General features: G+C 41.2%; 1 protein-coding gene across 9 annotated transcripts in view; it reads right to left on the bottom strand.

Annotated features, from left to right (window-relative positions):
* Window positions 1–16605, bottom strand: part of TACC2 (transforming acidic coiled-coil containing protein 2) — a 125838-nt gene that overhangs the window by 94162 nt on the left and 15071 nt on the right. For all 9 annotated transcript variants that reach the window (XM_021529311.3, XM_021529303.3, XM_077784730.1 and 6 more), the window contains one exon: window positions 8100–8272. In XM_021529311.3, coding sequence (XP_021384986.2) covers window positions 8100–8272 — 173 coding nt within the window. The remainder of the gene's footprint in view (window positions 1–8099; window positions 8273–16605) is intronic.

Here is a 16605-nt window from a genome sequence, read left to right as displayed (position 1 = left end):
AGAAGCTAAGAATAAGAAGCAAAGAATAAAAACCGTTCGTTGCCACTGATGTTTCAAAGCCATGCAGTGCGTGCACCGAGGAGCTGATAATCTGCTCTCAGCAGTTAAACTATCAGATGAACAGTGATTTAAATGATTATTACTCTGTGAAGTGTGCTCCCAGTCTTACCTGAGAGCCACCGTGCTCATGGCATGCATTTTAACCACTCCAAAATCTGAGATCAGCGTGAGGAGAGGGGACACACACCTGACAGACTAAAGGAGCAACATGGGAAAAATGGGGGGAAAAAAATAACACTGAGAAAACGCACAGCACCTCAAAGAAAGGCTTTTTGTTTCTGCTTCTAAGAGACCCTTTGGCAAAGCTACACAGTAAGTGCTGTTATCTGGCTGTACTCGAGTGTGTAGCAGAAGATTAAGAAGGGCCCATCTGCTGAATGTTTTCTCTAACTAATCAGCACAGTAGAGTCTCACCCAAAGGTCAGAGGGCTCACCCTGCTGAGTGTGGGATGCTGCTGTGCCACCACCCACACCCAAATGATGAGCTCATGTCATTGCAGTGCTTGATTTCAGTGCATCCAAGCTACAACCCTTGCTGTGCTCTCTATCTCCACCCATTAAAGATAAGAGAGAAAAAGTGGAATCAGAGGTGACTAACTGCAAGAAGGAAAAGTTATTTTTAGTATTTTTCACTGTGTGGACCTCAGTTTTTTTCCACACTGTGGTTTGTAGGTGATGAAATAGGTTAACCTTGTTCTCTCACTCACCTTCCATGCCTGGGCATGGGAATATGGAGAGAAACATCTGTGTAGGATTGTACAGGGAAGCAAGGGGCAGTGTTTACTTGACATGAAATTATGAATCCCAAGCAAAGCAGGGCACAGAAAACACACTGCCAGGGGCTGGGTGGTCAGTGCACAAGGAGAGATGGCTCAGAGCTTTGCCACAGCTTAGCAGTGACAGGCTACATTTCAGAAATTTCAAGTCCCCTTTAGACTGGAGCTAGAAAAGATGCTTAAAACACCTCCTGTATGGCCAAGCATAGAATGGATTTTAAGTAATATCCAGAAATTTGAGAAGCCTCTCTCTGCTTCTCTGCCCGAGTTTTGCACACAAAATACCTGATGGAGAAGTGAGTCAGTGACCAGCTCTGGGTCCCTGCAGATTAGCTTTGTGTTTATGCAAACACAGCATTTTGGGCTGTGCTACCATGCACAAAATGCACTTCCAGGTGGGGCCAAGACTCCTTCTTATTCTGAGAACTGCCCAACAAACAATTTCTTTAGGGACAGCTGCACCTAAAGCTGAATATGAGTCTGTCTCAGGTCCTAAAAACCTTCTTCAGAGTCATTGCAGTAGAAAACAAACTAGGCTTTAAAGAGCTTTGAAATTTGCCTGTATTAAGGCTAAGCCTAAAATGTAAGGTAAAATATGACTTACAATTCATATATAGTATAAACAAGTTTCAGCAATGCTTGCCATGGGTTTGAGCATTTAATTCATAGCACCAATACATTTTATTTAAATGTTCAGAAAAGGGTTTTGCTCAGAGGAATTTTCCTTTCCCTAGAACACTGAAAACACTTATCCATACACTGGGAATACCAGGGATGGCAATAGAATATTTGGTGTCTGCTGGATCACTGACAACACGGGGCATGACAGGCCATGAGCAAACAGCAGGGAGATGCCAGGAGGTTTTCCTCAGGCAAGGAATACACTTTATTATTGACAATAATTTTGCACTCAGGGAAGCTTAATTAGAAGAGGAGGGACAGAAACCACAACATGGAACTGGGGAGGGGGTGGAGAAGTGGGAGTCAATTGTTATTCAGGCTTTTTGCTGTGTTGCAGGTCTATCTTCTTACTGACTAAATTGCTCATTAGCAATTTTGTGCCCAGGGTTCTTCACCCTGGAAGCAAGCTCCTGTCACAGATACTGTGATCTGGAGGACAACAAAACTGGGTGGAGGTTGAGGGGGGAAAGCCCTTCTACCCTCTGTGAAACAGCACTGGAAAACAGAAAATTCCATCCACAGTTATAATTGCTCCTTATCATTTATCTTTAATCTCTGATTGTTTACTTATCATTAATCCCATCTGTCAACGGAGCTGGTAAATGCACAGTAACAAATCTGGGATGGAAATGTTGGTGATGTTCACTATACAGAGCATTCATCATCATATATTTGCATTTTTCAGATTTCACCTGACTCAGTTTTCTCTTAAGACTTTTATAACATCTTCTTTGTAACATTAGACTTGTTTGCAGCTATTAAATATGAAACAGTTCCAGGCATGTCTGAAGTGGTTAAATATTCTTGATGACAATATCCAAACCCATGAACTATCTACTGCCATACTGGTGTCAACTTTGTCAAGAGCCATAGAAATAAACTTGTGACTTAGCAGGTTCAAGGCAGATGGCAATCCTGTGAACCAAGTTCAGCATTATGAATCAATCAAAACAATTTTTCTGGTTCAATAATGCTGAATAATTCAATCCAATAATGCTGAAAAGTTGCTCATTTTACTCAGGAGCAGATGAAGGAATTGGGGCAAGTTTGTAATTAATGTATGGTGAGCAGAATTAAAATGAGAGTGCTGGCACAGGCTGTGGCAGTGAGTTAAACTATCACTGTCAGAGTGGAGTAGCACAGATTCATCATCCTGCTGCTGCAGCTCGCTCCATGTTTTATTCAGAGCACAACAGAACTGAAAAGTCTGAGTTTTCATCCAGCAGGATAGGCCCAGACTGACCTGTCTGGATATCTCTATTTATATTTCTCCCTCTGATGGAGCTAACAAGGAAAACTATTCAGGGAACATATCCTACATCTTCCTTTTCATTATTTGCAGTCTTGCTTTTCTGTCTGCAAGACATGCTGGGGTTAGACAAACATCTGTTGGGAGTTCCTTAAGCACAGCTGATCCTGCTTTAGGGCAGAAGGATGGACTGGATGACCTCTTAAGGTCACACCTAGTCCCATTATCTTCCACTCTTTTTAAAGGGAATAACACTACGGGGAAATTACACCACATGCTGAGGATAATTCCCCTGAGTAAAACCCAATCTACATTAAATCAATCATTACTTTCAGGGAACATGTATTTTTAGACAACCCATTTAATACAATCAACATAAAGCTATGGCCCTAAAAGTTGGTATTTTAAAACACAGAAAAATAAAGTATTGTCTCTTTTGTGGGTAATCTGACCTAGCTCAATATTATTAAGGGGAAAATTCATTCCTATTTAAAACAAAACTTGCAAATAACAAAGCATGGAAGAACATTTGAGTTCCTCATAGTTCATGTTGAGTTTAGGGCAGAAAAAGTCATTTTGCTGTAAATAATTCCTGCATGTGACAGATGATGTTAAAAAAACCAAAATACAGTTTTACAAAGACATAGGTGTGTCTGTAACTTGAAATATGTGTGTCCCACTGAACTCAAGAGTTACCCTAGGGAATTTTCCCCTCATCTTAGAAGTTCAGCATACAGTTAAGAATTTGCAATTTCAAGGCCCTAACATACTGAGCATATGAATATTTTACTTCCAGTTACAGCAAATAACAAGTTAAATCTTTAAATGCCTAAAATGTTTGTTTTGCATAAACAATTATTGACAAATTGCTTGTTTAGAAGTGCATTGCCAATGTAGCAATTAATTTTTAATAGCTGCAGTTAACCTCTTTCACCCTCAGAATGCAAGTTGTGGCAAGTCTGAATTTTATGGAAAAGTTTAGGAGTCCTGCCCAGTTACTAAGCTGTTTATTAGGAGAGCACTTCCTGCTCTGTGTTTAGGGTGTGAAGCTGTAAAGGATGTTAAGAAATCAATGATTTTTGGTGCACATCCCATAAATATTTCCAGATTAAGAGCCATACCCAGTCTATCAACCATTAACACCTGAAGTCACAACTCCCATTCATCTGTTTTTTCATCCACAGCAAAGACAAAAGGCCAGGAGATAGAACCAGCAGCAGCCAGACAAAAATATCTGGCATTTAGCATTTATTATCTGAGTGGGAGTGTGTGTGGAAAGGGAGTTTACAGATGCCCAAACATGATAAGTGTACTGAATAAACAACACAAAATGAAGATATCAAGAAATGAAGATACCAGAAAACTGTAAATAATTCAAAATTTCCATTTCTAATTCCTTTTCTCCCATTCTAAAACATGCAGTCCTGTTGAAAGGACAGGCAGCCCTCCCAACCCAGTCACACTTGTGAGGGGAGAACATCAAGTGCCAAAGGCTCTGGATCCCAGAGGTCACATACGGTTGCCATCCCCGCTGATGTAACTCTGAGCCTGAGTGATTTTATTGTATTCCCAGGAGCCTGAAATCTGAGGATGAATTTAGAAAGCACCGAGGGGAACAAATGCACGGCCAGCTCTGCAACCACTGCACATGTATAGCTGCCTCCCAAATGTTTCTGTTCTCTTTCCACTGACACATGAGAGCTGGGCCTGCAGTCTGAGTTCACACATGTGGACACGGTGTGCTGGAGGACTTGAGTTAAGGAATCCTGCATTTTAATCTGTCCCGAAGAGGTACTGAAAGTTAGTGAGGAGCATGGAATTAATTTCCATATTCCCTTTCAATGACAAACCAAAACAAAGCAAGTGACAGTTTTAGAGACAGAACAGTTCACTTTTTGAACTTTTCGGTGTAAACAAGCACATGAGAAATCCATCATCGCTGAAGGGCTGCTAACAGCAGCCAGGCTCCCCCACCCTCCCTGTGCATCTAAGCTTTCAGGAAAAAGCAGGAATAATGATCTATATGATCCTCTGGGGAGCTATCCTCCCCTTCTCCCCCACCCCCAGTCACTTTTCACCTCCTTGTTCCATACACAGAATAAAACGCAGGCCCTTTGCAGTAGTTTAAGTATGACCAAACTAAATTATTCTAACATGAAAGAGGTGAGCTGTGCTGCTGCTGCAGCAGCAAGCAGGGCCAGGTCTCCCATTCCATTCCAGGAGTGTCTCCTGGTCTCCATCTGAGATGTTTGGAGTTCCAGCAGGAAGCAGGGCACTGCTGTGTCCCACAGGATGTGTGGCAGCTCTGTCACCCCACAGGGGCTCTGTGGGTCCCACAGGATCTGAGTTCTGCACTCCAGCAAGGTCATCCACAAAGAGTGCTGCATCCCCTGAAGTGTTTCTGCGTGTGATATCTTTTAAATTGATGAGTTATCTTTTAAATTGATGCATCTGCTTCATTCGTGAACCTGCTGGAAAAAGTGCCACAGGGGTAGAGCTGCCCAGCTGGGGATTCCCCAGGCTGTGCACCAGGAGAAGGGCATGGTCACACCTCTCGTGGACACCACTGCAAAGCCTGAGTCTTCCTAACTCTCCTGGCTCTTCAGCTAGAAATGCTATTCCACAACTCTGGCTATACTGCATCACCTCTTCTCAAAGGGAAATAGTTACCAGGGATCTCCATCCATGGAGATATGCTTTACATGAGTGGATTTTTTTGGCTTATTTTAATTGCAAATTATTGGTTTTGCTGCAGGGAGGAAGAGAGTCCTGGGCAAGCACGAGGGTTACATCAGGTAGTGAGTGGCACCTTCTTACTGATTTTGTTTTTGAGGAAGTATCTTTAGAACATGAAGAAGAACTGGAAAAAGCTGTCCTGAACAGTAGCTGAGGATGTTCTTTGAGCATAGCAAAAGAACTGGAGTAATGGAGAGAAACAATCAAGTGAAAAGCAAAGAAAGTCTGAATGAAGGCCTTTTCCAAATCCTCTGGCACATGGACACCACTGCAAAGCCTGAGTCTTCCTAACTGTCCTGGCTCTTCAGCATTTTTATTCCACGTGGAAAGTTCACAGATTAATTGTATATTAATTACTGATTCTGTGTATTAATTACTGATGCACGCAGCAGCAGCAAGTAGCAGGTAAGAAAAGACTGGGCTGAAACAATGATAAAGTTTGAGCCACAGATATTTTGAGTTCCAAAAGACAAGCGTTTAAAAGCAGCCTGTGAGAATTTGTGGAGGACAGTAGAAAACCACCCAGAGGAAAAGGAAACGTGGTAATTTTCCACCCAGGGATCCTCCATCCGAGGGGGGCAGGTCACACGCCCTGGAGACTCTCAGAGTTCACTTCAGGGTGGAAAAGATGCGTTCAAAGCAGCACAGGGGAGCGAGTTAAAAATAAACAGCTGGAATGTGGAACTTCAAAAGATTTTCCGTTTATTGTCTTTGTTTCTATTTTGGCAGGATGTAACTTAAAAGACACCCAAAACAGGCATGTGCCAGCACTCTCAGGAGCAAGGCTAAAGAAAATGTAATTGCCTGAGCTCCCGCCCATCTATTAAATTTCCTGAAACAAGAATCCTATGAATCCTTTCAAGCTGACTCATCCATGTAACATTCATCTCCCACGAGTCAGAATTTTGCATGCTGCAGTGCAAAGCTGTTTAAAGCCAGCTTGAATATAAATCTGAGTGTTCTAGGTGCTCACATTTTGAAAAGGAACCCCTACAGAACTGCCCTTCTGCCATTTTTTGAACAGTGCATTTTTAAAAATGCAAATTAGTCACAGAATAGGATCAAGGTACGATGCTAATGTTAAAAAGAAAAAAAAAAAAAAGCAAGAATGCACTTGCTGCAGGCAAGCCACAAATATTCCAAGCTCAGGGTAAGAGTCTCCACTGTACCATGCAGGTTTTGGTACAAATGCTGTCTGTTATTATGATGTTTCACAAACAACTCCAGTTTGCAGCAATGTTAGTCATGACAGTTCTACTGTAAATATCAGCACTTCACATTATTTATAATTTCCTTTCTTTTCCCCCCTTTCCATAACCTGCATACTGAATAGAATAGCAGAAAATTACAGTTTTGCTGTAACAAATCAGAATGCATCATTTTTTTTAGGTAGCTTCCTAGTTTATATAAAAAATTATGTTTTCTTCAGTAGGACAGTGTGGTTACACACAAACAATACAGATTTTGCACAATACCATCAAGAGGAACTAAGACTAGAGGATATGTGGGGTATTTGTTAACTGAAATAACAAACAAACAAAACACACATTAAAAATCTCACCCTGTCAAATTTTACATCACTGTTCCAAAATTTGATTTTTTTCCTAGCTATTGGAAATGACATTTATGGCTTCCCTCATTAGAGGCACTCAAAGACAGGAGAAATTCATCCAAGAAAAAGGTGTTTCATATATAGACCTGGTGCTCAGCAGTAGAGTGATGCTGGATTACACAAGTCATGCATCTCTAGGAAAGAAGTGGAACCTCTCATCACTTTATGCTTAAATACCTTTATCACTGTAAATTGACTTAGCAGTCTTAGTCTTGCTAAGACTCCATTATTTTCAGTAGATAATTAAGATGTGCTAGTGGTAGTGAGAAGAAACAGAATTAATAGCAAATATCCTCCTGTGTAAGAGCTCCACCCAAACTATCCCTTCCAGAAAACAAGCTGCTCTTTTTTCATAAATCCTTTTAGATTATGTCATGTGTCTGAACTTCCCTGAAATGTCCCCAGTGTGGTCAAAGATGATCTTATTTAATACCTAAATTAGGACTTCAAATACCCCAAATTATTGCAAATATCAATAATTTTAAAATAGACTGGACTACACTGGAATAGAATAGAATAGAATAGAATAGAATAGAATAGAATAGAATAGAATAGAATGGAATGGAATGGAATGGAATGGAATGGAATGGAATAGAATAGAATAGAATAGAATAGAATAGAATAGAATAGAATAGAATAGAATAGAATAGGACCCACTATGATCCAACTGCCTGAGCACTTCAGGGCTGACCAAAAGTTAAAACAAAGGCTCTTCAATGTTGCTCTGTCTCAGATGAGAGTTTATTAGTGCAAGCAAAAAGCATGGAAAGGTTACTATAACAGCTGGTTTATAGTTGTGCAGAAAAGGAAAGAAAACCAGTTTGGTGATCAGTGAGTAATCTGGTGGTGTGAGGTTATTTTGTTATTTTGGGGAATGCAACATCATCATCATCACCATCATCCATCAGGATGACAGATCTCACCCCCAGCTATCAACAGCATCAGGGCTCCAAAGCTTTTCCCAGGAAAAATCTTCATGTCTTACCTTGTAGGTCCTGCAGTCGAGGGGGAGAAGCTCTCAGCCAGTGGTGCAGCAGCAGCCAGAGGATCTGAGGTGTCCTGACCTCCAGAGTTTGCTGTGCTCTTTTTCTGAGGGCTCCTTTTTAAATTGTGGCCATTACCAGGAGGCTGGCCTAATTCCGAGTCTTCTGGAGTGTTCTTGAATGAAAAGAGAGAAAAAATTTAAATAGCTGCTGATATTTTGGGGAATACAGAAGCTTAAGGAGTTTTGTTCTGCCCACAGATAGACAACCTCTCTGGTGGATTTCCCTACTTCGATGGAACTTGCAGGTTCTAAAGCCAAGACATTTTTTTTTTCTTAACAGCAGAAAAACAGAAGGAAGTGGTTGGGCCAAAAATAAGTACTAGGAAAAGAAGAGGGAGAGAAGAATGCAACAATTGTTCTAAAGCAGCCAGGGCCTTTACTGACCCAAGGAGGGTATCATCTTCTCTTCTTCCAAGCCTGGCAAATACTTTCCTTGCTAAGCAAATTTAAATGAGAAAGGATAGAAACAGGCTGCAAACTTGGACACTCATAATATTAGCAGCATATTTGGAGTTAAGTTAGAGATAAAGCCAATGTCATTCAAGACCCAGCACTTGAATCCAAGTCCAGATTCCTTCCCTCCCACTTCAACAAAGCTTAGAATGCCTCTGAATTGAAACAGAGGGCTTGATTCTTCACCAGGCTGCCCCTGTCTGATAACAGCGACAGGAAATGCTGTAGTTTCTCTAGGGACAGCTAGAAATGCTATTCCACAACTCTGGCTATGCTGCATCACGTCTTCTCAAAGGGAAATAATTACCAGGGATCTCCATCCATGGAGATATGCCTTACATGAGTGGATTTTTTTGGTTTATTTTTATTGCAAATTATTGGTTTTGCTGCAGGGAGGAAGAGAGTCAAGGGTTACATCAGGTAGTGAGTGGCACCTTCTTACTGATTTTGTTTTTGAGGAAGTATCTTTAGAACATGAAGAAGAACTGGAAAAAGCTGTCCTGAACAGTAGCTGAGGATGTTCTTTGAGCATAGCAAAAGAACTGGAGTAATGGAGAGAAACAATCAAGTGAAAAGCAAAGAAAGTCTGAATGAAGGCCTTTTCCAAATCCTCTGGCACATCAAACAATAGCTAAAAAGAAGGAAAGCTGCTTCACCAAATCACCCTTACCATAAAATCACTGTTGTTTTAATTCTTAATTCTAGCTGTGAGAAGCCTAAGGCACATTTAACCTAAAGACACATAAGTGTATTTACTGATGGCAGAACCACTGCAGGGTAGCACCAGAGATGAAAAGCACAGTACACAATTCCAGCTCATCTCTTGGGCTTTTTTTGCACTGATTTTAAGGTTTATTTTGTTCTAGCAGTAGTCAGTAAATTGCAGAGAGCTGCTGTTGAGAGAATTACTCTGCTCTGTGTGAACGTGGTGTGCTCCCACACAGCCAAAAGCTGCTGGAGCTCCGAGCCAGCAATGAGACACCCAGCGGACAGCAAAGCTGTAGTGAGCAACTGAAAAGGTCAGGGCACGCTGAAAATACAAAAATACTTCCTTTATACTTAAGACAAATTTGATTAACTCTCATATCCTCTGCCTTTCCCTGGAGGAGGCCCTTCACTACAGTTTTGTTCTCCTTTATCTCACCACGTTCTGCTGGGAGAGACCCAGAGCTCTTGGTTTCATGATCGTGAAGCATTTACCCAGCATGTGCTGACATCTGGCATTTAGAGTATTTATGTAAGTATATATGTTGGCTACAAACCCAGAGTACATGGCGAAAAAAAAAAAAAATACTAGAACATCAAGAATTATACATGGAAATTTGTTTCTTTCAGCTAGGGGAAAAAAAAAATAGAGTTGATTGAGCTTACAGGGCTCTGTTCTGATTTTGATGCAGAGTTTTGGGCAGCCTTGCTTTTGTTTGCAATCTGCGTGGAGAGTTTATGTCAGTATGCAGAGAGAAAGAGCTATGAAAAAATATGTTATTAAATGAATTACCAGGAAAAACCCCCAGTCAGGGGTGGGTAAATTCCCACCAAGGCAGGTGAGGCAGCCACAGTGCAATGCTCTTAGTCCCTGTATCATGTCTCATCTTGAGAGGTACAGGTGGGCCAGATGCAGAGCTGGGCCACAAACAAATGCCTCACAGTGGCAGCCAAATAAAAAAATCATTTTCAGGCCCCTTGCAGACAGAAATGACCTCCTTTACTTTCCCAGCAGGGCAGGCAGGGTCAGGAGAACCACACAGAGAATCCCAAGAAATTAGTCCAATTTATTAAATTGTCCAGATGCCTCCAGCAGTTGGCAAGAGCAGTGAGAACTAATTATTAATTTTTCCTCCTTTCTACTACTACCACCTCAAATTTTCTCCAGCTGCTTCGGGTGCCAGGCAGGAGGAACACCTCACAATTCTCCTGAGATGAAGAGCTGCATGTTCATTCTCCTTCTCCTAAAGCCTCTGTCATGTTCCAAAGCAGAAAATGCACAGCAATTAAATCATTAACTAATTTACGTGGCTCAGCATCAGTAGCCACACATGGCTTCTCACTGGCCTCTCCTTCACAAGATCAGCCACTTATCCCCAAAGGCTCTTTAGGTCACAGTGCTGCTCTGCTGACCTGCTTTTGCAGCCACAGCATGGTGGGGATGCACACAAATCCCTAAAGTAAAATTCCCTGAGAGCCAGGACTCCTTGGATTGTCATCAGAGTCACAAATCCCAGGAGCCAGGTGATAACCAGGAGCTGATCAGCATCACGGGCTCGGGGCTGGCACAGCACAAACCCAACAACTCACTGCTAAAGAACCCTACACCGCCCTCCCCCAGCTTGTAATGGAAGACATGGAGGAAAAGGAAAGGCAATTTCTGGTTATTGCTTGAGATTTGTAAAGGCTTGCTCCAGTTTCCCTTCCACGAAACCAGAGGGAGTTAGTGGGAATGGAAAGTTAATGGAACCCCTCGGACTCAGGTGTTTGTACAGTGGTTTTTTTTAGAAAAGTCTGCTGCTAGAGGTTGTTCACATGGCTGGGAAATCAGGGTTTTTAAATGGCTCTTGATATTTTTGACGACAGAACAGATTTTTTTGAAACAACCTTTTAACTCTTCTGGCTTTTGTTGTTCTGCAGGAACAGTAGCCAAGCTGTAAGTCAGAGCTTTAAAACTTTGTATCTTTGGAGAGTAATTGTCTCTCCCTTGTTTGGAGAAGCAGTACCAAAATAAATAAGTAGATAGTGAGTGGATATTGCTTTAACCACTGGAACTTTGCATTAAAATCAGTGAACACTGGCCAGCAAAACCAGTGAACCATCACAGAAGAGTAACAAATTACTGCCTAATACATTGAGCCAAGCTTGAGCTCCATGTGACACTTTAGATCTGAAGAATTACACTAAAAATAAAAAAAAACCCTTCAGTTTTATCACCTTGCAAGGGAGTTAAATGTGATTTTAGCAAACAACTTGGTGCATTGCTGGCACTTTTTGAGGATGGCTGGGGTACAGCAGTGTGGAGGGGATGCCTGTCATGACCTCTTCTTGCCTTTTTTCCCAAACTTTGTGACTACTCCATCAGTTGGATGTAATTATGACGTGATCAGATAGGAAGAGCAGACTCCATCCTTAAGGGAGTCTCTGTGTAGAGTTTTGCAATTACAGTAGATTTTTTTCTTTAATCAGTAATGGTGTAATTTGCTGTTGCTTCTGGCGTGGTTTATTCGCCTCTCACAGGAGGAGAATTTTAAGTTCATACCTATTCTAATTAAAACCCTCAAAGGGAGAGGAATGCAAAAATTGGCATTCGCTGCTCATTTAATTTAATTTGCTTCTCACAAATACAAGAAGCAAAGTAAATTGTGAAATGGTGACAATGGTATTTGAAAACTTCTTACAGCTTTTGATTGTAAGTACCTATGACCTTCTCTTAGAGATAAAGGGCTGGTTTTCCTCCTGAGAAACACCTACTGAAATGACTCTGCCTGTGAACACAAAAATAAACACTGGTGTGTGTAGGGGGGGTGTGTGCATACTTATACATTTATAGTCACCATCTTATCCTTCATTTATCTTTTTTCCCAGAACACACAGCCACAGCAGGGACAATTCAAACCTTCAGGCTTCAGTACTTGTGTTTGTGACTCTTCCAGTCCACTGAGGGCACCAAATTCTTTGTCTTTAGATTCTTGTAATGTCAGCATGGGTGTCTGCTCAACCACCTGAGAGGAGGAGGAATGTGCACAAATTTAATGCAGCGTGGCTGTGTAACTCCTTCCTGGCTCTCCTTAACTTCACCTTTCCACCTGCCCAATGTGATCTGTGGTCAGCAAAGGAAAATTTAGAGTTAGCTTTGTATCTTCTCTAGTCTGGCTGCAGTTGTTTTCCTTTGTCCCTTTCCTGGTGTTTGGTGAAGGCTGGTGAGTGCCTGGATTATTTTCTTAAGGATGGCAGGTGTATGAGATACAGCAGGAGAGAGAGAGAATAAAATTGATGAACTTGGGAAGAAAATCTTCGTTCCTTAAATTGCAATTTTCAGTCAGTATAGTTTTAGGTGAAGCAGCTTTCTGCTGAATGGTCCTTAGCAGCCTGACAATAAATGACTTGAGAAGATGCTGTTGGATTCAAATAAGGTACTACAGGAAAATAACCTCCAGGTTGAGTCCCAAACTCTGTCATGTTTGCCTGCCTAGTAATTTCCCAGCTGTGGAAAATGCAGGTGCAACATTTTCACACTATTTTTTAAATGGAGAAATGTAGTAAATAATTACAGAGAAACTTTATAAATATAACATAATTTTCCTTTTCATCTCTACCCATAAATTCACATCCCATGAGAAATTATGATGGCATTACAGTTGTGAAGGAAGATTTAGCCATTAATTCAGAAGACAAGGACCAGTCTCCCAACTTTCACAACTTTGAATCTTCTTCTTTCATCCCTTCTCCTTCACTCACAGGAAAGATGTAAATAATAATGTGAATAATAATTATTCATTGCTGTGAGAAGTGTCCCAGAATTTGCTGCATTTGCATAAAAGGACATAATGCTCTGAAAACATACAATGTTCTTTTTGAGTACGCTCAAAGAAATACTTGACATTATTCACCATACAATATTGGACCAGCAGCAATTACCACTGGAAGTAATAATTAATTAATTAATGTGGTGAATGGAGGTCTGTCAGGACTGTGGAAGCATCAGGAACAAACTGTAGCAAACTGACAGCAACATCCTGATAGGCACTGGATGCAATGGAAGGAAAACTGAAATAGAATCACAATTCAGGGAGTAAAAGTTGTGAATCTCAGTGGACACAACCAACCCAGAGAAGAGCCCCTGTAGGGTAACAGAGATTCACATTAAAACGCCACAGGCAAAATTACTGTGCAGAAAATTGGGGATGCATTTTTGTTCCCAGCTGACTGTGAACGATGGAATGTACACAGATGTTACTGCACTGTTCAACAAGTATTCAACACCCAGTGTGAGCCCCAGAGCTCAGCAGGGTTTGCCCAGCTCCCATGTGTGGGATTGGAGGCTGAATGCTGGACAGAGCTGCTGCTGAGCCCAGCATCCCCTGCTGATCCCTGCAGCAGCAGGCTCTGAAGGGAGACCACAGCCATGAACCAGAGCCAGCATTCAGAGAGACTGAAATCAGCTGGAAGATGGAAAAAGTAATAATGCAGAATATTAGCTGCAGGATGCTCAGCAGTCAGATTTGTTCAGGGGAAATAAGTGGAGAAATCTGAGCAGGATCACAGCACGACAACTCCAGACAGCTCCAGACTCCTGAGAAGTTGTGGCTCCTCTGGCAAGTGTTGCCTGTCTTACACATTTCACAGCAGAAAACAGGAACAAAAAGATAACCACACATTAAGATCTATGTTTAAAGAGAAATGAACAATAACAGAGATGTGGAATAACCAGCTTTGTTTGCTTTTTTGCTTATTTCATAAAACCAAGAGGAAGAAAGGGTAGAGCAAAATATGTAGAAGTAACTTATGTCTAACTGACTTTGAAATTCCACTTCAACTTTGGGGCAGAAGATGCATTACTAGAACTTCAATTCAGCAGCAGTTTTCACCTTCAAAGAGCATTAAAATTACTTGGTGACTTTTACTTTTCTGTAGTCGTGAGAAAGGCTGTGGAATATGACAGTGCTCCTCTTCAGAACTCTGAGTGGCAAGAATTAAAACCCTGAGTTAAAAGTATTCCATATTAGAAAATCCAGCCTATTCAAGCTTTACAAAATTTTGTGCTCATGTCTCCAGTTATAAAGAACTCTTCCTGTTTTTAACATACTCCACCCACCCCTTTAAAATGAGAGCAAAGATGCCCTGGTAATGGCATCATTCTAGTAAAAATAAAGATAAAATACAGTCAGGGATGTCAATAATAATCCTGTAACGTGCAGTCACTTTGAGAGCTGTCTCTGAGCTCTCTCCACAACCCCTGGAGCAGAATGGATGGGGCTGAGATACATCTGGGATCACTCTACATCCCACAGACCACGTGCCTGGCTGTGTGTGACATTTTAGGGGGCAGATTTGTTGGTGCTGCTCAGCTTGGTCTCATTTCTAAGTGTGGCTTTCTGAGCTGGCACCTGAGCCAGACTATGCAGAGGTGCAGGGCTGAGGAAGTGCAGCTCCATCAGCTGCTGTGCAAGGGAGGGTTGTCCTTGTATTAAGGCCGTGTGGATGATTTTTGGACATTTGACTGTCCAGAAAATTCAAGGAAAAGAAGACAGTGTCATTCCTCCAGTTCCCCAAACTTCAGTACTTTCCACAGCTTCCCATTAAAGAACATCTCCTTTACTTCACCTGCATTGTGCCTGCCAAAGGCTGGATCTCGAGCATCAAACTGGGTCAAAGTATCTGTTCTTCCAGAATGTTTCTTTTTCATTTTAAAGACCTTTCTCTTCATGTGGAGCTTCACTATTCAAGGAAAATGCATCATAAAAACAGCTTATATTTAATTCAGCATAAGCCCAACAAGTTGTGCCACTGCAATAGGGCAGGGCACAATCCTAAAATCTCTCAGCACTTTGGGCTTTGTGTGCTTTACAGCAAAACAAAACATGGTTAGTATCAGTATCTGTGAAATCACTTTGTTAAATATACTGCAGGCCCCAACCTTGTTTTACCTAAGAATTTTCTTTGTTCACTGCCACTAAATTTAGATTATATTCTCCTCAGAGGCTGGTCTCTACAAGACATTGGGTATTTACTTTTTTCTCCAAGTGTCTACTACAATCTACTACAATCTACTACAATCTTCCTAGTAGCACATTTATTCCACAGATCTTCCCACTCATTAAATGAGTTCTAAACTTAGCACAGGCTCTCCCAGCTTTAATGCAAACCATGTGTGAGGCTTCCAAATGACTCACTGAGAGCGTGAGCCGTGCAGGGGTGTTCTCTGATAAACACATAAATAAAAACAACTCAGACCAACTGGTTCTGAGCATAAGAACAACCCCAGCTGAGCTATTTCAGTGGTGTTAGGGTTGGAAGGAAAGGCAGCCAGCAAAGGGGGTCAAGTACAGGCTGCTTCTCTAAAGCAGAGATTGCTACTAAAGAAAAAATAGTTAAAAGAAACCAGATTTTTTTTTTTACAACTTGCTGAAAAATTGAATGTATCTGCCTTGCAAATGTGCAGTCAGTCTCACAAAAGCCAAGAGCCAGGAGAAGATGCAGAAGGAAAAGAGAACCAAGCCTGGTGCCAACGTTTTGAATGCAAACCATGCAAACCAGTTGCATCATCCACTACCTGCTGTGCTCCTCGGCTTGGTGGTATAAGGATGGCTTCATTGACAGTGGGGAATTTCTGACTGAAATTCAGAATATTTAAGTTTTGTTGCTATTTCTTGTTATCTCTCTGTTTTTTCAAGTAATTTGGATTCATGGCATATTTTCTTTTGCTTTGGGGGGGGTTGGCTTGTCTTTTGTTTTGGTTTTTATAGCCTGAAAAGGAGACCAGAAGCTTCCTTTTCTTTTGGAAGAGTTTTTGTTACTACATTTCTTAAGAAATTCAGTAGTTTTAAAATAAAATCTTCTCAGCCTCAGGATGACTCCTGAACAAATATATTTGACTATCAAAATCTTCCTGAGTGGAAGCTGTACACTATGGAGAAGAAATTCTCATTACTTAGTTATAGAAATGAACACATTCCCCTCTTCCCAAACCTTGAAAAAAGCTGGGACCAAATCTTGGGCTAACAATAAAACCTGGTAAGAATAACCACGGGTTATGGATGATTTTTCTTCTAAAAAATAGTTATTAAAAATTCTGTAATAGTTGTAATACTGATTGCCTTGAGAGGCTCCACTTTGCAATGCAGCAGGTGCAGCAGATCTGCTGATACCTGAAGTGGAAGCAGAATGAATCCTAATGAATTTTAGCAGCTACCACAACATAAGGGAGAGGAGAGGATAAAGTATATACCACTGTTTTAATTGTTGAAATTAATGAATTACAACTCTTATTCAAAATTGTATCAGC

This window comes from Lonchura striata, chromosome 7 (genome assembly GCF_046129695.1).
Source record: "Lonchura striata isolate bLonStr1 chromosome 7, bLonStr1.mat, whole genome shotgun sequence".
Taxonomy (NCBI): Eukaryota; Metazoa; Chordata; class Aves; order Passeriformes; family Estrildidae; genus Lonchura; species Lonchura striata.
The sequence above is the reverse complement of the archived record's forward strand: the minus strand, read 5'-3'. Positions and strand labels throughout refer to the sequence as shown.